Source organism: Parus major, chromosome 4A (assembly GCF_001522545.3).
Source record: "Parus major isolate Abel chromosome 4A, Parus_major1.1, whole genome shotgun sequence".
Lineage (NCBI taxonomy): Eukaryota > Metazoa > Chordata > Aves > Passeriformes > Paridae > Parus > Parus major.
Genome location: NC_031772.1, coordinates 17743114 through 17768373, shown reverse-complemented (window position 1 = coordinate 17768373; position 25260 = coordinate 17743114). Strand labels below are relative to the sequence as shown.

Here is a 25260-nt window from a genome sequence, read left to right as displayed (position 1 = left end):
TTTCTTTTGCAGCTGGTTATAAGAAAGGGCAGGATTTATAATGAAGAATAATTTCTATAAGCATTATTTCATTTTTTAATTGGAATACCAGAAGCAAGGTCAGAGAGTACTGGGAACAGACATCAACACAGAGTAACTATGAAATTGTTAAAATATTCTGGGGGCTCTGGCAGAGCTGGGGGTGCTAACCTGGAGAAGAGAAGGCTCCAGGGAGACCCTAGAGCACCTTCCAGGGCCTAAAGGGGCTCCAGGAGAGCTGGAGAGGGACTGGGGACGAGGGATGGAGGGACAGGACACAGGGAATGGCTTCCCACTGCCATAGGGGAGGGCTGGATGGGATATTGAGCAGGAATTGCTCCCTGTGAGAGTGGGGAGGGCTGGCACAGGGTGCCCAGAGCAGCTGTGGCTGCCCCTGGATCCTTGGAAGTGTCCAAGGCCAGGCTGGACAGTGCTTGGAGCAGCCTGGGATGGCGGGAGGTGTCCATGCCCAGGGGACACCTCCTTTATGGACCCTTCCAGCTCAAAGCACTCGGTGATTCTGTGATTCACAACCAGCTGTGATGCTCAGCAGTGCAATGGGCAGGAGCTCTGCTGAGCCCATCCCTCCCTGCAGACCCTTAACTCCCATCACCATTTGGAAATGCACTCACAGCCCACGAGGACAGCAGTTGCCAGGGTGGCCGCAGTGCTTGGGGCATCGCCGAGGTTGAGCACGTTCCCAGACACCTGGTTGAGGCTGTCCACTGCATATTTAAACATGAAGGGAACCAATATATTCATGGCCTGAAAGCAGGAGCACACCAATTAGATCATTTGCATTAAAACATCTATGAAGCATGACTATTTTTTTCTGAAACTGCTCTATTTAGCTAACTGTCATATTTAGTCCTTAAGCACTTGGTGCAGGTGAGTTGGCTCTTTATTTCAAGCACAATGTTTTCCACTGTTAAATCCTTGCTGCTGTTACTTTGTCTATTTCACTTTTAAATATGGATTTCTATCCTCAACAAATTACACTGCAAAGGCCTTTGAAGAGAGGCTGAGCTCTCAGGACAGCAAGGCAAGCCCAGGAAAGGAGCAGCAGCCACACACAGTGCTACTAAATTGTGTCATTATTTGGAGCTGTTTGCTCTTTGTGATGCTGACAGCATTCAGTGTGAAGAAGCTCTGTTACACAGGAAACCTGCACCTTGCTAACACTAGGTCACTGGGCTGGATTAAACCAAAGCTCCAGAAGTCAAAGAAAATAAACCAACCCCTCCTTTGTCTGTTAATACTCCCCTAAAATTTAAATAATGCTTTCCCTTTGCAACATCACCCCAAAGATTAACTTGGTATAAGCATTAGCCCTGGGGTTTGGCAGAGCAGCAAAAAAGACTTTCTGTACAATCTATAAGAGTCTACAAATTACTGTACAAATATGAGTTTTCAAAAACATTAGTCACATCCACTACCTATCACCCAGTGTGACACCAGTGGTGGCCCCTGTAGATGTGAAACCCCAAACTAATGGATATGTAAACACATCAACTCCAGCAGCTTTTTATTTGAACACCTGTAGCACAAGAAAATATGGAAAATCTCACAGAAAACATAAAATTCCTAAGTCTTGTTAGTGCACCATTGTTACACTGCTCACTTATACCAACAAGAAAGGCAATTTACAGACAAACTTCATAAATGTAATAGAATTTCTTAATTCAAACAGCTCCTAACTGTTAAGATTTGAAAATAAGGACACAACTTTTTTAGCAGTTGAACAACTATGCTATGACCTACAATCTTAGAATCACAGCAGATGTTAAAATACTTTACAGCAAGTTGACTTAGCTTAAATTGGGCTTTTTCTTTTAGTATTTGGAAAAAACTTGTGGGTAGATGACAAATTATTTTACATGAGAAGAAACAAAAAACAGAAGCCAGATTGATACAGATATTTCAGATCTCTCCACCAAATGTTTTGGATACCCACTTAGATCTCAATTGTATTTAGGGACATCTGTCAGAGCTGAAAAGCCCAGGAGGAAAAAACCTGTAAATGAACTGGATAAAACTAGATTTTGAGAGAAAAGAGTGATAAAGTCATTCTTAAGTTCAGTCCAAATTCAAGGGGGAAGACAGACTTCCAGGAGTTCTAATGACTGTCCCAGTATCCAATATTCTCAGTTTTACAAATTATGGCAAATAGTGGAAGGTATGAACTTCAACAAGAACAGTAATTGGACTTTTGAAAACATTTTTGTAAACTACAGATTTAAGTATAAAAAAATGATTTTTTTTTTGTTTTGATCTGTGCTGATATATTTTTTAGACAGTGTTTTAGGCTAAAGATTTAAATGCAAATGAGGAAGGGATTAATTTTCTCCTCTTTCCCCATGTCTCCTATGAAATACATTATAAAAAACACCTCAAAATTCTCAACACAGCATAATTTAGATAATACCTGAGAGGAGATACAAGAGATCTGAGGGCACCTGGCTGAGGTTAGTGCTGGTTTGTTAGTGACTGAAAAGAGAAAACAGCTGAAAGATCAGGTCCTACTTCAAACATTCCTCTGGAGCTTGTCCAGTGCAGCCTGAGAGTCCCTCAGCCTCAGGTCCCCTTCTAACAGATGGGAATTGTGGAAATCTCAAATCCCTCTCCCTCCCCCTGTATAACCAAACAACTCCACTTTGCCTTCAGAGATACTGAAACTCCATTTTGGGGTGGCATTTTGTTCTTAATAAAGATGAAATCTACTGCTATGTGTGTTCCAGTGACAAGCAACATGACAAAGTGCAGGTTTTCCTGGGAGACACCCCTCAAGAGAAAATAAGAATATTGTAATGCAGATGGTCTTCATTTGCTGCAGATTCTTACAAATCTCTCTGCAGGGATTTTATTCCTCACCAGACTGTGTTACACTACAGGTAGTTTTGAAATAGAACTACAGATATATTTAAAGTCCATTTAAAGAAAAGAGATGTATTCTTTAAACTGCTGTTCTCCACTCACAATTAATTTAACTGGTAACAGCCTACAATTTTGCAGAAATGTCTTCTTTTACATCAATATAATTCTTCCCAATAGAGTTTTAAATGAAATTTAAAGCCTGGTCTCAGGTTATAGTTGTTCTGACTCCTGGAGGGTAAAGCTTGAATAAGAACAAGGCAGCATGGTATTGCATTTCATTAGCAATCAAGACAGCCTGCTTTCCAGCAATTTAAAAAGAGAAAAGTTAATCTTACAAAGTTTAGAGCAAGAGATGAGAGGCCATTATTAGAAACAGGCCTTTCCTACTCAATTTGTTAAGTCAATGAGATCACGTTCATAGTAATGGAAACAAAATTTCATCCTTCTGCATAAATTCACAGTTCTCTTTTTGTATTTGCTGGCACAGAACAAAAAGCTTTAAGCACACCTTGGTAGACCATGAAAATCTACCATGAAAAACAATTGTCTTACACAATATAGCTGTACAGGCTTCCCTCCTCTGCCTAATGCCTGAAAGCTTGATAACAATTCCCATTAAAAAGACTCTTTTAATATGAATTTGTACATTTTCTATTTCTGTGTTTGAATTAATAGCTTATCCTTGCTTGAATTTACTGGAAAGCAAATACAGCATCCCATGAAATTATCCCAACTCAATTGCCCACATTTAACAGCAGGTTGCCCTAGAATGAATCATGAGTAAATTAGTTTAAACATTTTTTAATGACTGCACTGTTTTAAACAGACAGTGCAATATCATCTTTATTCCCCCATGGGACTACATCACTTTTAAGGCAAACAGCCTTATCTTTCATTTTGCTCTTCCCAACATTTTTTGTTTAGTAAAGATGATGAATTAATGACAGGCTGAACCCCAACAAGATAAAACTGGTCCACAGCAAACCTTTCTTTTGACAATAATTCAGTGACAAACGCTGGCATGAAGATGACTGAATTTATCTCTGGACCAATATAAACATACACACCCAACAGCTCCATTTGTGGAGATACACACAGAAATCTCCATCCCCTCTGGTGGCAAGACTGCTAAAGAAGCTCCAAAATGTGCTCCAGATGAGGGAAGAAGAGCCTGGCTTCATGGCTTCTTCAAATTTAATGATGACCTGAACTACACTTTTTCCAGTAGGATAAAAACCCAAACCCATTTTAAATACTTCTCACCTGAAACTCCTCCAAAAGCTAACAATTTCTAAAGGTTTATTGCAATTATTTAACTCCATCTGAGCCCCCAGAAAGAGCTCAAACACCAAGATCACAGGAACATGCTTCACTGATCTGAGAGATATCATTATCTTTGCATGCAGGCAGAATTTGCAATTCAACCCTTGTGTCCTGCCTCCTTCGCCAACCATTCCTGTTCTGAAACTTATGGAATTAGCAGTCAGTAGAAATGCAGAGAGTCTGAAAGAATTCTTTGGCTCATGAATAACACATGCCTGGTCTGTGACCAGAAGGGCAAAACCCACTGCAGGCTGACAGAGGTGACAAGTGATTTTGTCATATTCATGTGTTTAATCCAGCTCCTCAGAAGCCTGAGCACTTTTTTCCTTGTGCCACAGAAGAAAAAGGGAAGAAACAGAAAAGTAAGGAAGAATTTGCTATACATTCACCAGCAGAGAAGCCAAAAAAAGGGGGAAGGAACATGGAAAAAGAAAATCCAGATATGCAGAACCTGAGCATGTTTCTGAAAACACAGATAATACCCTGTGTACTCCTCACACCTGCCTTCTTCTTCCATCCTTCAGATTGTGTACACACATCTAGATAGGCTATAAATATTTAAAGTAAAAATTTAAAGTCTGTCATAATAATACAACAAATCTTGCAAAGAAGAAAAGACCTCACTAGCCCTGGAGCAGATCCATCCTGTCATAAAAAGCCATACTAACAGCTCACTTTGAAGGCTCACAATACCACTGGCAGTTATGTGGAGACAAAAAGGAACCAAAAATCACAATAATTTGTTCAATGACAGGCAACTGGGCCCCACAAAAGGAGTCAGGACAGATTGTAACTGCAGGCTCTTCAGTAGCTGCACACAAACTGGCTTTTGTTTTGAAAGTGAATTTTACTGAACTGGAAGATTTAAAGAGACAAATTATTTCTCAAGCAGCAGGACAAGGAGAAATGAACTCCAGCTGTTTTGTGGGTGAGTAACCAAATTAAACTGGGGGTGTATTCCTCACATTTTCTCCCTGTGGCTGAGAATTTCATAACCTACCTGTCCTCTGTGATTCCATGGAGTTTTCAGGATAAAACTGAAGCCACCTTACAGCCTCTGTATTTTAACTGGAAACCTAATGTTGTAAATTCAGAGGTATAAAACCTGAAAATCTTTTGTCAAACTCAGAAGGACTTGGCCAAAAAGCTTACAGAAATGTTTTGGGGGAAGGTGACTTGCAGCAGCCATCATGACCTTAGAGTTCTCTATGCAAACCCCTCAGAAAGGGGGTGCCTTTAGAAAAAATCCACAATAAGGATGTAAATCCTTCAGACACAAAATTCACTTTGTTTCATAGTGAACAAAGAAATCAGGCCAGGACTGCAGTAAGGAGAAAAACATGCTGGTGTTCATGTGCTGACACAATTATATAGCAGAAAAACTTTAACAAACAGCTTGTGTGGTCTGTGGAGTGCATTGTAATTAACCTCACAAGCAAGCAGAACAAAGGGCTCCCAAATGGGATAATGAGGAAACCACACACAATTACACATGGTCCAGGAAAGATACAGGTAAGCTACTTTGTACTGCATTTTCTCCAGGACAAAGTGACCTTTTGTTTGCTCTGGAAGGGCAGCAGATGTTCAGGGCTCAAAGATGTGACAGACTCACTACAGCTGTGGAATAAACTATTGCACATCACTTGTGTCACACTGACACACTTAATATGATGAAGCAATTCAAGAAAATTCTTCCCACAAAGGAAGAGTGAGCACAGCTCTTAAGATGAAGGGTAACTCCTTAATTTGCAGTTATCCAACACAGCTTTGTAATGACAGAACAAAACAACAAAACAGTAGCAAAGGACAGCTAGAAGACATCCATGAAATTTTTCACCCCTGCCAGTTATAAGACATATATTTTCCACAGAGAGCTTGCTGTGTGTTTTCCCAATTAAATCCTTGTTTGCCCCAAAAAAACATTCTCACAAAACATTTCTGCTTTATCAAGCATCTCTTGAAACTTGGGCAAAGCTCAATAGGTTTTCTGCTTTTCTTCAGAGAGTCTGCTCTGGACATCAGGGCCTCTGGGCTGCCTTGTACAAATGTAAAGTGTGAAATTTAAGAGAACACTTAAGAGATCCAAACACCCAGTTACTTTCCCAAAGAGCAGTTCAATGATTTTCTGATGGAGGAAACATCTCTCTCTCCCACTAGAAATAACACAGCACTTCTTTACACCAAATACAGAGCTGTTTGCAAGAGTCAAGGCATCCTGGTCATCAATTTTGTTTTCTTAACAGCCCAGAAAGCTGCTTGAAATATTAATAAGACTTCTTAAAGGCAAGGTACAGTGCTGCCACATGCAGGATTAGAGGCTGGATTCACATTCTCCATCATATTCATACAACACTACAAATTAGGGAATAGGGAAGTGGGGAGAAGAAGAGAAAAAAATACTTCAAACATTTAAAAACTGCCTTCAGATTACTATTAACATTACTAATAAGAGTCTTTAAAAAGGAAGTGAGTTGGAATAATTTTCATATCCACCTGGTACATCTACATCACAAAACCTGAAGGCATCTGCATTTTGAGCAGTTTCCCCCAGAGTTTTAAAAGGCAGTGGAAAGAATTGCTGTGGGTTTGCCCAGGCACACAAAAAGAGGGGAAGCTCACTTGCACAGTCCAGACATATTCTGCATGTCATCACCTGCATTATCAGCAACATCCTCAACTGCAGCACAACCCAAATATCTGCTGGAGACAGTACCCACGAGTACCTGAGAGATAAAAACCTCTTGAGAAAGCACTGTAGACCAGCAATTCCTCTTCAGCTCACAGAAATGAGCACATTTCTCTCCCAAGCACTCCTCTTCTAACACCTACAGAGCTGAAATTTGTCTCTTCTCTCTTTTCATAACATGGCAATGGTGCTGAGTGCTAATATTAGCTTTATGTTTGGTTAAAATTGCTGTACTTAAAAGCAACCCAGCTGAGCTGGATGTCTCAATGGAATTCACAAAACTTCCTCCCAGTATTTTGCAATCAAATATTTCTTTTTTTTTTTTTTTATTTAAAGCAAAAGGAAGCTAACATTTGCTCTTCTGAACTATTTCTACAAGGTTTGCATAGAATTTGAATTATATCCCCTTTTAATCTGCAGAACACTTTTGCATGCCAAACTCTTTGAAAGAACAAATAAACACTAATGTTGTTGCAGGACAGAATATAGAAGATCCTTTCACATAATGAAATAAAAGAAAGAGCAATCCTCCATTTCATAATCAAAGACTACATGAAAAGTTATTTGAATGAAAGCAGGGTTGTTAAATACAAAAAGGTTATACAGCTTCTCTCATATTAAGACACCAGAGGAGTCCCCAAAACAATAAATTCCTCTGCTATCCCACAGAGAAGTATCAACAGACTGGAGCTCAAATCCCCTTTCCACAGCACAGCAAGACCTGGGAATAGGCACCATCACACTGATCAAGTTCAGGGTTGAGAACAGGCACAGAGACTTGAAGAAATCCTGTCTGACAGCACCACACAAGAAGAGAAGAACAGCCTTTAACTCCCATTTCCTGTAATTTCTGAGGTAAATAATTAACTGGCAATGGAAAAACCTGAGCTAAATTAATGGGATCAAGGCAAACAAAAATTCTTGTTGTCATCATCACCTCCCTAAACATACACATGGGTATTACCTGCAGATACAGCCTCTTCCAAAATCCAAGCTATTATTCCTCATATATGCTCCTGTGAAAAACCCAGACATCTTAAGAGCGTAAAAGCCCTTAAATACTAGAAAAGAAAATTATTCCTTGTGCAGATGAAAAGCAACTGTGAGAGTACAACAAGTATCTGTTCTTACCTTGGCACTTGCCAGAAAGCCCAGGGAAATGGCGACCCTGGCCCGCAGGTCTGGCCTGTCTTTGGGCCACACGTAGGACAGCATCGCCCGGATGATCTTCTTGGCATCGATCTCCTTCAGCTGTGGGAAGGGACAAAGGCACTGCCTTACAAAGAGACCTTGGGAAGTAAAATAACTTATAAATAAGAATGAATTTTATACATTTGGATCGCTTCTGTATTTCATTTGACAGGAAACACATATTTGAGTCTGAGTCAGTGGCTGAGACTAAGACTGCCTATGAACATTTCAAGATAGAAGTTTTTAGGTTTATACCCTGACATGCCTTAAAACATTCCATGTTCTCCATAGTATAAGTCTGGCTGGCTGCAACTCCAACAGAGAAAGCCACAATTCCTCATCCTGAAATACTTCACAAAACAAATAAACTGACCTTTCTTTTTTATCTCCTCAAGGGCTTGTTACTTCTTTTTTGAAAGATGTTTTAAAATAGCTTAGAACCAACAGGAGAGAAATGCAAAAAAATTAACAAATAACTAATAATAATAACTAATAATAATTAACAAAATAACTGAGGTAAGACAGAAGCCTGAAAGGTCCACAATAAACTGAAATAGTTTGGAGAACATTCCCTGACACTGGACACTCAGGCTTCACAAAGCAGAGGATGTACTTGGCCACGTGCTGGCTTAACTGATGCTATCAATTTTAACTGAATTCTTAAAATAGGCTCCCCTCAAATCTCAAATTTTATTCTAAGTAAGAGCACACTCCATTTAACAAGAAAGCTTGAAAAAGATTACTTTTTCTGTTTGGGTTTATTTTAAGTTTTGCTTTGAGATTGTTTTTCTGTTGTTGGGTTTGGTTGCTGTATTTTTTTACAAAAATTTAGGTTATTTTCCACATGGACAGATGTCTATCACTGACACTTCTGATTATCACATTGAACTCTCAAGCTAAGTTTTCTGCAGCCTAAACCATGTTTCCTAATTAAGAACAAGAGGATGTGCAGCAACACAGAGCACAGGTATCAACAACTCATTTTTCTGTGTTGGCTCCACTGGGGTTAACTTGAAAGACACGAGGATTATCTAAGACAGAAAGGAGGGCAGCAAGGGCAGCTAATCTCTCCAATTCAGGCAATGTTTCGTAGTGGGGAGGAGGGAGGGGAACAAAAAGTTGGTGCACACCTTTCAAAGATGACTCTTATGACAGAAGTCAGTAGGAAGGGGGACTATTATAATAAATCTTACTGTCTGAGGATAAACTGAATTAGAAAAGAAATTCTCTGTTAAGGTCTGGGGTGAATAAGCAAGAAAGGAGAGGTCTTTTAAAAGGTAAAATTGCTGAGGCAACCAGGGAAGCCAATCCTATAAAGGTAAGCTTTTAAAAGCACCAGGAAATTCATCTCAGTTTTTCTAGTCACAGCTTCAAGCAAAACCAAGGCCTTTTGTCACCAACTGCAAATGTATTGGAACATTACGCAGGATAAGCACATTTCAAACTACTTTTAAAAAATGGATATATGGAAGATTTGTCAGTGGAGAGAGGATGCAAAAGTGCCTCTGTTGTGTCCTACCCACTTAAAAAATGGAGATATCTGCTGCAGCATATACATAAATCTTTCCATTTGAGCCAAGGATATGCATAAAACACAGTTCAAACACGTGGAAAATATCTTTGATCACCACTTACAGGTTAAAAGGAACTTAAAAAAAACTGGTACCACATTAACACAAAAGATACAAAAGTGCAATCAGAGCAGTTCTAATTATATGTTGCTATTGGCTAGGCAGACTTTGCACAGAAAAGCTATTAAAAGGAACAAAATATATTGGCTGCAAACAAGGAATCTATTTCCTTTTTTCATGGCTCTGAACGGTGACAGAAGTAAATCCATTTAGAAAAAAGTCAGGAGGCAGCCACTCATTTGCCAAAGGCCTTGCAAAGGAACAAGAAGAAATATCAAAGGATGCAAAATGCACACATATTACATCAAAGTTTACCATGAAATAAATGTTACTGTTGTACAGAAACATGAGTTAAAAATTGTTTAAATATGCAAGTGGCAACATTAAGAATTAAAATGAGCAATCTGTTCAATGGACTCAGGCCCTTTTTCGATTCTCTGAGGTACATAAAAAGGTTAAGAGACAAATTTATTTTACCTCCTTTAAAATGGCAGTAATGTTTTACATTTTCTTTCAAGGTCTATTTCTACAGAAATACAAGGAATGGAAGGAAAAATATTCTAAATCTAATACAGCAGGGAGCAAAGAAGGCAAGTCTTTTCCTCTTTTTGAATGCAGCATGTTTTTAAAGCACACTATGCAATACTGAAGGTAATTTGCAGAAGAATGACTATTGACCAACTTCCTGTCCCTTCTACCCATCCCATCCATGTTCTGGACCTTTTAAAATACCTAAAGAGGGGGGAAAAAAGAAAGCCATAAATCCTCTTCACAATCTCCATGGTTATTGAGCACTGCAAGGCATTCACTGGGCTGATCCTGTCACTTGGTGGATAAAGCCTGTGCCAGGATGATGAGCTGTCAGAAGTGGGATGCAACAAAGTGGTAGTTTGACTTGAATTTAAGCTGTCACTGCTGATGAAGAGAGAAACACCCGGTTCTGGCTCCCTGTGTGCTCCCTCAGGGAGCTCTATCATCCCCTTTATTGTACCAGCACAAGATTTTTCCCCCTGCAGGAGGTTATTCTCCCAACCACCACCAAAAAAAAACCCAAAGCTGGTAAAGACCAGTTCTGATCTCAGTACTCAGCATACTCAGCACAGCAGCCACTGCTGTAAGTAAAAGTTATTTTGGAATTTAAAAAGTGTAAGTTTCTCTGGCAGTTACATGTGAGATGAAGGTAATGTGCCCTTCACTCTGTGCTCATCCTTAACCTTCAGTTCTGTACCTGCAGAAGCTGCTATAAAAGGGGCAATTTAAAATGTCACTCCCAAAGTCAGAATGAACAGCCTGGTTTGTCAGAAAAAATCTGGAACAGGGAAAGGTGGAATAGAGCTGACAGGTATCTCACCTGCAGTTCTCCTAAAAGTACAATCCTAAGGGGAAAAAATGTGGTAAATGGGGTGCCAGTATTTTTACACACTGAATACAAGCACATGTATACATGAGATACAGGAACTGCACTTGGAGCAACAGAGTATTTCCTTCCCTTCCAGAGTTTTGCTGAGAAATTCCTGGCAAACTCAATATTACCCTGTTTTTTATCACTCTTCACACATTTCACTTCTTCCACAGCTGGTTCCTGCTGCCTTCTTTTGGACAGCTGGTATTTGTTTAGTTAGACAACAGCCTTAACTGACCACATCCTTTATTGACCTTTATTGGAGTAAAGAAATTAAGGGATTGATTCATACAGGTATAGCTCAAGTAATAGCTGAAGGGAGAATGCCAGAAAATTAAAAAAATATCATCTGGCATCAAAATTTTTGGATAACATATTGCTATAAGGAACTTCCAACATCCCTTAAGGCTACTTGTGTTGTGCTAAACAGAACATTCCATTTCCTTTCTGACTAGAGAAAATCCTGGAATTTAAATATGTGAAACAGAGGAGGAGAATCAGCTTCTCTGATTTAAGTTTTTTTTTGTCCAGGAAATCTCTGAAAAGAGCATACACCTGTTGCAAGGAGGGTGTTAAAATGAGTCTGAAATTAATGTTATATGCAGAGCCACTGGTACCACTGACTGAAGATGGCAAATTATTTTGTTTCCCCCTGTGCCTCATGCAGAAAAGATCACAGATGTTTACTGGAACAGGCTGGCTACACCTCAGGTCATGAAATTCCCCCTTACTATAAAACATGCACCTCTCCTGACTTCTGTCTGTAGCAAAAACAGGCCTGGATTCAATGAAGGGACAACTCTCAAATGAAAACTTGAAAGAAAATCCTAGGTTGAACTCTTCAATTTCTTTACAGTTGAGGCTGTAGGAGAGACATCCTCAGAACAGTTAAACCAGAAAAACAGCCCTGAAAGACCTGGATTCTGAAACTGAAAATTCAGTTTGTCATCAATGTGGTCTTCACTAATTTTAGGGAAGATTCCACCCAAGTTTAAACAAGTTATAACCATTCACACAGAATGATTCTGCAAATACACAAAGCATCAGAAATAAGTGTGCCCAGGAAATGAGAAGATGCAAGTTCTGTACACTCAAGAGTTTTGCTTTGGCAATTTTAATCACACAGTTGATACTGTCCTGTTTTAACCAAAAGTTTGCCTTCATTTTCTGATTGATCTAATCAGAAAATAATCAGTTGATCTAATAAAAGATCAATCTTTTAGTTGATCTAATAAAAGATGCTTTACCTCACATACCACCATCATTATTTTAATGTGCTTCCTGAATAGAAATACAGTCAAAATATTATTAATTCCAAGTAAAAATACAGAGTTTAATTACTTCTCTCCCCTCCCATTTCAAGTGTGATTTTACCAACTGATGCAATAACCCATGAGCTGATTTCTACTATCCTGTCTGCCAAGTCACAGGGAAATATCAGTCACAAACAAGATCAACAACCCAGTGAATGACAAGAAAACATATTTACCATCAAAAGAATCAAATCCAGGCCAATTGCAAGGGACTGTGTAACAGTAAAATGGTATTTTTAATAAAATAAATAAAGCCCTTCAACATCATTATCACAAACATTTGGTGATTTAAGAGCTAGCAAGTCTACACTGACAATTTAACAGTATCTACTACAATATTTATATATCTACCAAGTGAATTTTGGACAATTTGTTCCTTGAGGTCTTCAGTTTTTAGTTTTTTTGGGGAATCTGATAACATTTTTTATTTAAAGAGCAATAATATTGAACAAGTTTTACCCCTTCTTTTGGATCTGTGTGAAGCCCTCCACCAGCATGGCCGTGCCAACACATCCTCTTCTCTATCAGCTGCCACCTGGGCAGGATCTGTGTGAAAATGAGAAGTCAGTTTGCAAGAACCTCAGGAAAAAAAAGGAACCTCAGCAGAAAGAAGAACTACTGGCCTGTTTTTCCTCCCTCATCATCAAACGGTTTAAACTTGCTTTAATAAAAAATCTCACCTCCCTCTAAAAATTTTGCCTTGCTTAAGAAAACAATAATAAAAAAGGGATATAATAATCCTAGCAGCAAAGAACATATTCCAAGCAGCCAGGAGGGAAAGATAGCAGATCCTTAAGTATTGAAAATGAACTGAAGAACACAGAAAAAACCTTGAGGTTTTGGAGGATAACCATCCTCAGGCACATTAATAGGTAAAGTGGAACACATTTAAGCAGTAATACTCCCTTCATGTATGTAAGAGTAATTTTACTTAAGGGCAAAATAAATAGATAAATCTGCTTAGATAAATAGATAGATAGATAGATAGATAAATTAGATAAATACTTCTCTTTCTTAGCAGGATGGGAATGGGCACAAGTTATCTCATTCCAGAGGCCCTGCTGCAATTCATGTACAGGGACAATTTGGAAAAAAACCTGCTTGTTAAAAACAAATGCTCATTTCTTTTAGCATGTTGCCAAGATTCCCTGGAGAAAACTTCTGAATTTATTTATGCATGTAGATGTACTAAAAAATAACAATTCACTACCACCAGGCATTTTTCCAAGTTCAAAGTGCCCACCACAAACAATGGACCTGTTAAAGCTTTTCAATAAAGAATCTGCTTTTTGTTTAAAAGGTTTGCTACATTTTGACAATTTCCAGGTTCAAGTTATGTAAAAGCTCATTAGCAATCTTATTTTATAGATGTTGGTTGATAGCAGACCCCAGGGTTTCCCAAATTAAAATGTCACTTTTTACATTTTAAAGAAAAACCTCGTAAGAAAACCAATCTAAGTAGATTTCATGCTTTGAAGTCACAATGACCCTCAAAAGATTGTAGCTACTTAAGTCAGTTATGAGTGGTTATTATTTTATAATTAAAAACAAAAAAGAAAAGCAAGACAAATACATTACTCAGCTTCATTCAAATAAGTGTGTTACTCAGAAATGTGTCATAATTCTTCCATGAACAGGAAAAATTGCATCTTCCCTGTGTTTGCACTGGTTTTAAAGCAAGCAGACTTTATAGGAGTAAGAGCCTGACATTCTGGCACTCAATTATGAGAATATTCTACAACTTAAGCAGAACTTTGAAGAAATAAAGCCCTACATATTGAAGGAAAACTCGGAATTTCCTACCTGGCTCTTCCTTACCTGGGTATTTTCTGTGCTTAATAAATTAATCTAAATATCACCATGCAAAACCTATACTTTTAAGAACTCTTTTTTGAAGTTATTGTGTTATCATTAGTTTGCAGAGATTCAAAAAGACTTCTAGGGGCAGAAACATAAGTTGCCATTTAACTTCAGAAATGTAAATAGTGACATTAAAAAAAAAAGAAAAGTAACAGCCATCTAAACTGAAAGATGCTCCAAGGGCTTAAGTTTCTCATGACCTGCAAGTTGATGGATGGAACAACAATTTATACCCACCTCTGAATGCTCCAATAATGGCCTTGAATAATTCCCTCCCAGACTATGCCAAGATCTTTGCCTGGAGATTGGTGGAATCTACAGAATAAAAAAAAAAGAGGGAGGAAAAAAAAAAAAGAGAGAAATGAAAACAGAGTCATGCAGAACATGCACTTCACATTCAGAGAATATTCATCTAGTTTATGTAAACAAGCATCACATGAAAAGAAGGCAGATGGCTTTGTTTTTTAACAACTGACCACAGAAAAATAAAATTGGTGGGGAGCAGCTGTAAAATAAATTACATTCACACATCAGAAATGCTCAGTGACAATGAACTGAATTTTCCTTCCCCGAATCCCCACTCTCATCACTTTGTTTCTTAAGTACAACAAAAGCCCAGTTTTCCCTTTCCTCTCACTTTAATTTTCTCACAGGTTGTCTTCTGAATTCTTTTAAAAATAGTCTTTTGTCCTGTTTTTCATTAAGAAATGCTATTTTTATGCTTATAGGTTCTCAGTTCCTCTTAGCTCATGCCAAGCTTGTCTCCAGAAAGCAAATCAAATCTACAGCTTTTGCCTGGGAAGCACTGGGACTATGAGAAAGTGGACAGGGCTGGCAACAAGTTTTAGGTTATTAGGACACAATATATGCAATATTCACAGATCCTTCAATGCACCTTAACCTGTAACACACAGCTGGCACCAACTGTGCCACACTCTACACATTACCTCGCAAAGCAATCAAAATTTTTATGTTTTAAAGTACCAAAATAGTTGAAAAGTACTATTTCTTTTCCTCAGAGGGACTGGCTGGCAGTGCTTCCCCATGGCAAAACACAGGGACCTCTCCTGGGCAGCACTGATGGTGCCACACCAGCTCTGACACTCAATATTCAATCTTTCACTGTTCTGTTACAGTATTAACCATACTCCTCACTCTATATAATTACACCAAGAGCAAAAGAGTCAAAGAGCTGCTCATCAGCCCTTAGCAAAGGACAAATAGGAAAAAAAAAAAACCCAAAAAAACCCCTTGATCATAAAAAAGGGCAATTTTAACCTTGACATACAGCAGTACCATCATGTATTTTATACCTTGCTTTAAACATCCTTTTCTTCCTAAGACACATACCTCAAGTAATAATTTCATGAGTCATTTCAAAGAAAATTAAAACCATTTCTCCACAAGTCATCACATGGACCTGCTATTCCAAACATTTCTACTATATGACATTATATACAGAGAAAGAATTAACATCATAATTATAGATTTTGCATTTAGTAGAGCTAACTGGCCTGGGTGAACCATCCTGATACTTCCAAGACCTGGGTTAAACAAAGTACATTTCTAAAGCACTTCCTTGTAAATGCAGTCATAACTCAACAGCTTTGTGCCAGAACAAAGGATTCCATCTAAAGCAAGACACTTTCCACAGGAATGATGACAGTGTAAACAGAGATAAACACAAAATATAATGGGAAAATTATGATGCTTCAGCAGTATTGCAAAGTAGCTAATCACTGTTTTCTAGAGTGTACCCACAGGACATTATAAAAATGTGTTACTAAAAATCCATCTCTTTTGACCTCAAAATTCTCAGAGTTCACTTCTGACTGAAGCAAACAACATCACAGAAATAACTTCTACTGAAACACCAGCAGATTTGCTCTCAATTACTGCATTAGATAGACAGCCTGATTTCTTGACCAAAGCTATGAACTGTCATGGGGTTAAGGCAGCAAAAACATTAAAGGTTTTGCACAAGATACAAAGAAAAACTTGTTATTTTCAGTCTTGAGTCTGGAAGACTGGAGGTATCAATCCTCTCTCAAGCTTCTGCTAAAAAACAAATGTGAGCAAAGAAACAAAGAGTTAAACAAGGTGAATACTTTTCTTCACTGGTAATTCCTCTGACTATCACAGCACTGACAGCAAAAATGCCCAAATGAGAGGGGCTGAAGCATTCCCTGCCACTCTCCACACATCCTGCAGGAAGACTTAGGACTCCACTTTCCCTCACCAGGGCTCCCAAGAGCTTTAAAACTACAAAGAAAAGCCATACTTAAATCTAATCACAACACATAAAAGAAGCAGGTTATTGCTTTAAAGAACCAGGAGCAAGTCCTACTTATTTCAGAATTTAAGAAATAATGCAGGGAACTTGAATTCTGGCACTTCCTAACTCCTGAATGCCTGACTCTGCACCATTATGTTCTTTTAACGTATTTTTGGATATGATTCTATAAGCTCTAAAGGATGAAACAGATGTCTAGTACTGATTGCACATAAAAATCATGTTGTTAAAGTGTCATGACTGTGGGTAGTAGTTAAAATACTACAAATGCAAACAAACAACAGGGATTAAACACATTTGTACAAGGTCAAGCCCACACTTAGAAGCTTCTCTCTGGAATATTATACGTTGTGCTCCAAACTGCACTCATCTCATGAGGATTTTTTTTTAAACTAATTGTAACAGAGAAGATAACTGAAGGTGGGATTCAAGTTCCTCTGTAGCATTTAAGTCCCACAACTAATCCTACTGCATTTACACAGCAAGAAAAGAAATGATGAATAGAAAAGAGTGGAGGAAAATGAGAGAAAAAGGTGAAAATATTCAGGTATAATGATAGGCTAAACTGTCACCAGTATGAACAATATGAACTTAACTGAAGCTACATTTAACAGTGGCCAATGTGCAATTGCTCTGGATGTGTAAAGAGCAAAGGAAAGGACCTTAAAGCTCATCCAGTGTCACCCCCTCTTCCATGGGCAGGGACATCTTCCACTGTCCCAGGCTGCTCCAAGCCCATCCAACTCAGCCTTGAACACTTCCAGGGATGGAGCATCCTTCCTCACAACAACTTTTAATGTCCATTTTTATAGGCACAGATATGGGACTGCTGCTCTGCTCAACAGCAATGCCTCCTCTCTAAAGGGATTTTGAAAATTCAGGGAATTTCAAATAGCCCCTTACAAAGCAGGTATTTGCCAGTGAGGACTGCTGACTGCCTGAGACTGTCCAACTGCACCTTCAAAGTCCAGAGAAGAGAATTTAGCAATGCACACAAACACATGAAATGTCTGCAAAATAAGTATCAGTGTGATTTTACAGACTAGACCAAGCTTCAGGTGAAAATAAATAAATAAAAAACCAAGCTAAAATATAAATAAATGTAACAAAAATACCTGAAACTTCACTTGCAACCCCTTCCAGAGCAAGGGATAAGTTATGCAGAAGAACAAGCTCTTTATCACTGGCAGCTGGAAGGGCAAGATAATGGAAGGAAAAAGTCTCTGTTTTGTACCGTTACAGTTACAATAACTTACACAGCCCTGCTTTCTACAACTGCCAAAGTTCTTCCCTAAAGAAACTCCTCAGTGTATTTCTTTGCTTAAAAAGATTCCTAGCAAAATATAGTTAAGGGCTGTTTGACCTTTCCAGTCAAAAGTTGTTTTCTTTCCATTTATCTAATTTAACTAATTTTTATATACATTTAATTTCCATATTTACACTGAATAGAATTTGCCATTGCTTTTAATTTTGGATACAGGCAAACTTCTACAAGAAAACCCAAAAAGCAAACCCACAAGTTTCTTAGAAAAAAACTCAACAGCAATTGTTCAGTTACTCATGAAAGTTTATCAAGCCAACGTGCCAGTTCTCTACTCAGCAGAGATCCTAAATTCCAAAAACAAGTTTTGACACGACAAACCCCTGCCTGCTCCAACCACAGGAGGCTGAACTGAAGGAGCTGTGGTTATGGAAATATGAACTGATCTCAATATCAAAAAAAATGAGGCCTAATCCCAGTTCCACAATATTTATGAAACCTGTTTTTCCCCTCCATAAATGTAGCTTTTTTCCTCTTCAGAGTACAAATGTTACATGGCTTAGTATTCAGAAAAGAAAAACTCTGATCAAAACTACCGAAAAATAGAAGTGTGAGGGGAAAAAAATATTTGAATCTTAATGCAACAGCACCCAAACAACTCTACTGTATTTGACTCTCATGGCAATAAGTGCCATAGAAAATACATATATAGTACTATAATACAATTAAGCTTACAATTAACTGTAAGTTAAAAAAAAATTACAACAGACATGAAACTGTGAAGACAGGAGACCAAGTACAACATGAATGCAAAGAAGAGTAGAGGGATGAGTGGTAAGTCTTTGCAATTAACTTTTTCAAAAAGAATGGTTACAACTTAAGGTCACTTTACCAGAGCTTCTTCCTTCCTTTAATCCCATTTTTCCCCAGGAGTTAAGCTATGGCTGTACTGTTCACCACTTTGAGCTGTAACAGGCACAACTCTTGACTGATCCAGTTCTGCTGCCACAAACCTCTGCTATTTGTGTAATTACATCAATTAAAGCAGGACTGTGGCTGTGGAGTTCACTCCCCATTGGGGTTTCCCCCCAGCAGTGAGGAGCTCTGATGTAACTGTGTTCTCTGTAAAGTCCTTACTGTCAGGACAAAACATCTTCCTCTGTCAGCAAACTTAATTAAACTTTTGAAAAACCAAAATTTTGAAGGGCACTATAAGCAAAAAGTCCAGAACACTTCAGTTTGAGCATCCTTTAGAGTATTTAATAAAATAAATGCTCGTGCATTTCGTGAATTCTCATTTTCAGCCAAATAGAACTCAATGCAAAAGTGAGAATTCATTACCAGACTGTTAAAAAATGCAGTCATTGACCACTTTCTAACACAAAAATGCCTAGAAACTAAAAAGCCAAAGAGATGAACACATATATATATATATATCCCAAATATGTAGTATTAGCTCTCTAGTTCAGCAAATCTAGTGCAAATCCACATTTAGTGACACGTGGCAATTAAAACTGATCAGCAGGGACTGGCATTTCTTGCATGAAAATAAAGTCATTCAAAAGCAAAGCAGGAATATAATTAATACTTCTATTCATCACCATGATAACATTGCTGTTTGTTCCCTAACAGCTGAAATACGTCTCCAGGAACACCAGACAATACTGAGTATTCAGGTATATTTTAATGTATGCAAATATATGGGTAAAATATTTGATCTGCATCGACTTTAGCTCTCAGTCTCTTGCACAAGTTTCAAAACTAAAACCTCCATAATTTACCCTTTCAGTCCTGCTCATCTCATCTAGTAAGATAAAGTTGACTGTAGTCCCCAACAAAATTCTGCTTGTCAGGAAAAGCTAATCAAAGTCGGTGACAAAGAAAAGTTACTCATAAACAGCAGTATTGTGAGGGGATAAAAAAGTTTATTACCAAACAGAATTACAAGCTGAGACTTCATGAAAGTTCATTCCCTCAGTCTCTCGCATACATCTCCTTAAGCCACTTTGAAAAATGCGCGTGAATTACTGAAAGCTGGACTTAGTTTGAGATAAAGTACTTAATACTTTACCTGTATAAATAATAATTCACTAGGACATAATACAACCTTCCACAGCTGACAGAAACCATTCCAACTCCGACTCCCTTTCCGCACATAGCGGCAGAACCAGTTGTCAGCACAAGTTATTCACCATACACGTATTCAGCATCCGTTCAAAGACACTGAGGGTTTTAACGTTCGTCCCCAAAGAGTCCCCAGGACACCCCCGGTCCCTCCGCACGAGAGGCCCCTCGGGTCCCGGCCTCCGGGAGCCGCCGGTCCCCCCGCGTCCCCCGGGCCGGCGGGCACCGATACCGGTAAGGCAAGGACGAACCGGGCGGTGTTCGCAGAGCCAGCGGAGCAGTGCTGCGGGCACCGACGCCACCTCAGCCCCTCACCGCCCACCCCTCAGCCCTCTCAGCCCCCGGCGCCCCCTCAGCCCCTCACCGCCCGTCCCGGTGCCCCCACACACCTGTGCACCCCCCGGGGCGGCTCGGGCGCGTCGCCGCCCGCTCCCCACCGTCCCCCCGGAGAAGCAAGCGACGGCGGCGGCGGGCGGCGGGCGCAGCAGGGCCAGGGCGAGCAGCAGCCGCCGCTTGTGGGAGGCTGCGGCCGCCAGGCCCCGCGGTGCCCCCAGCACCGCCATCTTGCGAGAGCCGGGGCGCAGGGGATTGTGGGACGGCGGCGGACCCGCGGGAGGGGCGGGGCGGGGCTGAGTGCCCTGAGGGGAAAGGTCGTGCGGTGCCATAGCGGGAAGCGAGCTGGGCTGACCTCGGGACCCCGAGACGGGCTGCCCTGGGCTTCCCCCTGGCATTCTGTGAGAGGGGCTGCCTTCCGCCATGGTGCCCCGAGATGGGCAGCTTTGAGCGCCACCATAACACTCTGACAGGGGCTGCCCTCAGCCCCACCATGGCACCCTGAGAGGAGCTGCCCTCATTCCCCATGGTGCCAAAAAAGGAGGTATTCTGAGCCATGGTGCCACCATGGCACCCGGAGAAGGGCAGTTTTCAACCCTACCATGGTGCCTAGAGATGTGCAGCCCTCAGCTCCACCGTTGGACTCGGAGAGCAGCAGCCCTGAGCCCTGCCATGGCACTCACAGAGGGGCTGCCCTCTGCGCCCTCACAGAGCCCAGAGATGAGCAACCCTTGGCCCTGCTATGGTGTCTCGAGAGGGGCTCCTCAGAGGAGCAGCCCATGGCCCCACCAAAGCATGCAGTGAGAGGAACTGTCCTCAGTCCATGGCAGCATCCAGAAAGTGGCTGCTCTCAGTCCTGCCATGGCACCCTGAGGGGGACAGGCACACCCCTGCCAAGCTGGGAGTTAACCAGGCCCTTCCCAGCCAGAATTAAACAGGCCATTCTGGGTCATTCCCGTCTCAGAAGGCTTTCTGTTCTGACTGCAGCTAAAAGCCTTCTTTTTGGTGCACTGTGCTGTTGGAAGAGGGGTGTCCCCAGCACAAGCCACACAGCTGCAAGCATTGCTTATGTTGGTCTGCAGCTCTGTCAGTATTTCATACAGGGTGCTCCTCCCAAGCTGATGGTAGCACTCCCACACTTTGTCCTGATGCAGCTGGACACACCTCGCTGCAGACAGAAAGAGGTGCTCAAGCTGGCACACAGTCCCTCTGGATTTTGGGTCCCCCACAGAGCAGCTGCCCAGTCAGTTTCCTTGCCTGGGGTGCAGAAAAGCCCTGACCCCCAGCACCAGAGGGAAAGGTGAGGATGACATGAGGGATGATACATCTCTGCACAGACCTAATCCTGTATTCCACACCCTTCCCAGGGTTAAGTTCTGAGCTACCTCAGAGGCCTCCTCCAGCCCACACAGCTCAGCCATAGTTCCTTTGAGGCAGAATCATGCAGCAAGAGAACGGATCCTAATTAAACACCCACTTAGGAAGATAGAGCTATGCCATGGATTACATTTCTGATGGCCTATATACTCCCATGTGATTGGCATGCAGAGCTGTCAGAAGGCTGTAACTGTGTGGCATTTTTAATCACATGAAGATTTCTTCAAAGCTACCAGAGCTTGACTGCTGATGCTCTTGCCTGTAGGGAGAGTTGTAAGCTCATTTGCAGGGGAGAAAGACAGACAGACGGACAGAAAGGAAGAGGACAATTGGCTTAAAGTCAATTTTTAATGAGGCAGGATTTCTCTAGTCTGTGCTTTGATACGCAACTTTGCTCCTGACCAAGATCCACTTCAGACGACAGAGGTGACATTTCTCTGGCACTAATCTAATTCTTCATCATAATTGCATTTGGCAGAGCTGGCTCTGAACAGTGCCGCCCCGTGGCATTGTTCAGAGGGATAAACAGGAATTCTGGGCTTTTGGCTTCCATACATCCGCTTCCTTCCCTATGCTCTGCTCTGCGTGGAAGTTTGACCAGGCCAAGTGGAATAATCACAAATCTGTCTGGGATAGCCTGGACAGACAGGCTGGCCAACACAGCTGCATTGTTTGAGTGATTTCAAACGTTTCTGCAATTTTCCCACATGCACTGCTGGGATGGTTTCATGCAGTTTTTGTGTGCACACATGGTGCTTTATGGGTCAATTCAACATGAAGTACAGGCTCTCAGCCCTGTGAAATGTGTCCAGTGTTTTCACCATGTCTCTTCAGACATGTGCCACATGGAACATCCTGCACTGGGATAACAGAACCTGTGGTACCACAGGATCTCACAGCTCCAGTGCCTCTAACGGAGTCTTACAAATCACTCAGCAAAAGTTTATTGTCAAACCTCACACCCTCTGCATCATCTCAGCCTTGTATATGTCAGACAATGTACCATTTTACTTTTTACCACATGTAATATATTTGATATGAGTCTTCTCCCTGCCAATTTTACTTCAGCTGCTCTTCCTTCTTTAATAACTCTCCCATGCTACTGGCTTTATTTCCTCCTGCTAATATTTCAGTCTTGTTTCCAGTTCTGATCTTTTCTTTCTCCTTTTGATACCACTTTATTTATGTGATCCTGGATTACTGATAACAAGGCACTGCACAAAGCCTGAGGGACACACAGGGTGAAAAGAGCCCACATTTCTGTAGTAGTTACAACTTCTATCCCAGAGTGACAGAACCAGAAGAACAGAGCTCATGATAGAGACACAGAAGGTCAACAGAGAAGTTTTATAAACTTACACTGCTTAAAGTAGCTCACCACAGAATAAATATCTATTTCTCTGCAGATTTAGCTGTGGAAGCAGAGGATCTCCTTGGAGACAGACAGATCAATGCCTGCTGAAGCAGCTCAGTTGAAGAAATAGCTTTGGGAATGGAAATTACTCACCACAAAGAAGATTTGTGAATAGAATCCTAAAAGATACCTAATCTGGCCTTTTTCCAGGAGCTGTGTAGACAACAAACCAGGGCTTGAGAATAAGGTCAGTGTACTAAATGAGAGCATGTTAGTTTTTCGGCTAGAAAAGTTTACAGAAGCAGCTCAGCAACAGAAATATAACATCCATCTTGTGGAGGTAAAATAACATTTTATTTAGAGTTTCTTGAAATTCTTAGCTTCTTTCTCATTAAAGGTCCTTAATATGATTCTAGTGCTGTAATGAATTTCACTTCTAGCAACAAGCACTTATTTCTTCCAGCTGTAAAAAGCAGAGTACAATTTCATAAAGACTATATATAGAAGTAAGATTTATAATTAATAATATTCCTATAAAATGGAAATAATCAACACTGAATTCCAGATAATCAGTATGCCATAGGGAGACTGAAACCTCTGTTCTGTGTGGTAACATTGACAGTTTCAGCTATAGCAGACATCAGCCTAAAAGAAAGTCCCCCAGGACCGTGGGAATCAAAATCAATTCCAGAGTAAGGCTAGAGGAAAAAGAAAAGTGTGAATATTCAAACATAATTTAGTATCAATGGTATTGGAAGGATATGAATAAAAGGATGGGAATGCTTCAAGGAAGTATATGAAGCAAGAGGGAAAATTAATAAGAAGAAGGTAAAGCAAAGAAAATAAAACCAGAAAAACAAGACAAGGTTGGGGGCAGATAGAAGCCCTTGTTCAGAGGTGTAAAATAATTTTGGCAAGTAGAATGTGTGCTGAAAGGCGCAGCGCTCTTTTGGAGATAGCAACTCTTGCACTTATTTCTAGAAAAATATGAACTATTAATCCTCAGACCCTGCATTTAAGAACTGAGTAGATGCACAGACTTTGGGAATGCAGTGTGAATTGTAACTCACAGTCAAATAAGTAGCATAAAAGAGCTATATTTTTAAATGTGTTTGATTGTGTTACAAAAATGACATGTCCAGTTGTTTTCACTGAAAATGAGGTCAGGCATTGGAAGGGGTCATCCAGGAGAGTGGTGGAGTTACCATCCCTTGAAGTGTTCAGGAAACAACTGAATGTGGCACATGAGCCCAGCACAGAGCAGAGGCATCCATCCTTGCCTAGGTCATAGATTTAGTGCCTGTGAAAAGATCAAACCTACAGTGAATCCACAGCAGTTTGTGACTCTGTCACGTCCTGCTCCTTTTGCCTTCTCCAGGTTTTATTCCAACCTGTGCTCTGGCTCACTGCAAATACACCAGGCTACGCTTGAGACTTCTTGGTTGTTGCTGGTTGCTTTTCTTCTTTTCTTCTTCCCTTTTTTTTTTTTTTTTCTTTCTCCCCTGCTAATCCAGTCACCTCCCTTGAAGTGGCCAAGGTTGTTCTTCCTGCCAAGGGAATGAGGGCACACAGAGCCTTCTGTCCACAGAGCACTTGCCTTGGCCCAGGCACAAATGGGAGCTTTTCTTTCCTCCTGCTCAGAAGGCACCAATAATGAGGTGTTTGGCCATGGAAAGCGGTAAGAGAAATGCACAATTTAAGGAAGAGTTACAATAGAAAGCTGAAAAGTTGGGAGGAAGGTGGGGGAGAAACGAAGGAATAGGCAGGGACAGATTTGGGGGGGCTCAGAGCCTGTTAACAGCAGAGTTTAATGGGGCCAGGGGATCCTCAGAGGCTGTGACCCTGCTGGAACTGCCTGACTTGAATAAGGAGGTTTTTATCCATGTGAGGCAGGGTTGGGCATCTTTTGGGTGTTTGTTGGAACAAGGAGCCTGCCAAGGAATGGAGAAGCCTGGGAACTGCTCTGGGACCCTCCTCACCTTCCACATCTCTGTCAGGCGCGTTGGAAATTTGTCTTTCCCAGTGAGCAACAGCCTTGAGCATCTACTGGGTGTGTCTGGAACACTGGGGCAAAGAGAAGGTATGGACTAAACACCAGCTCTGCTCCTGCAGCTGCTCTGAGACAGCGCTCCGGGAGGGGATGCAAACTCAGGGGGAGTCTGTCTGCAGCCAGGGGCTCAGCCTGGACTGCTGGGCTGGATGGGATGGGATGGTTTTCTG

At 40.7% G+C, this 25260-nt stretch overlaps 1 protein-coding gene across 2 annotated transcripts in view; it reads right to left on the bottom strand.

Annotated features, from left to right (window-relative positions):
• Nucleotides 1-20548, bottom strand: part of ABCB7 (ATP binding cassette subfamily B member 7) — a 35620-nt gene extending 15072 nt beyond the window's left edge. For both annotated transcript variants that reach the window (XM_015626690.1, XM_033514051.1), the window contains exons 1-5: nt 20366-20548; nt 14536-14613; nt 12898-12984; nt 8033-8152; nt 651-783 (exon numbers count right to left, since the gene is read on the bottom strand). In XM_015626690.1, coding sequence (XP_015482176.1) covers nt 651-783; nt 8033-8152; nt 12898-12984; nt 14536-14613; nt 20366-20539 — 592 coding nt within the window. In that variant the 5' untranslated portion in view covers nt 20540-20548. The remainder of the gene's footprint in view (nt 1-650; nt 784-8032; nt 8153-12897; nt 12985-14535; nt 14614-20365) is intronic.
• Between the last annotated feature and the right edge of the window lie 4712 nt (nt 20549-25260).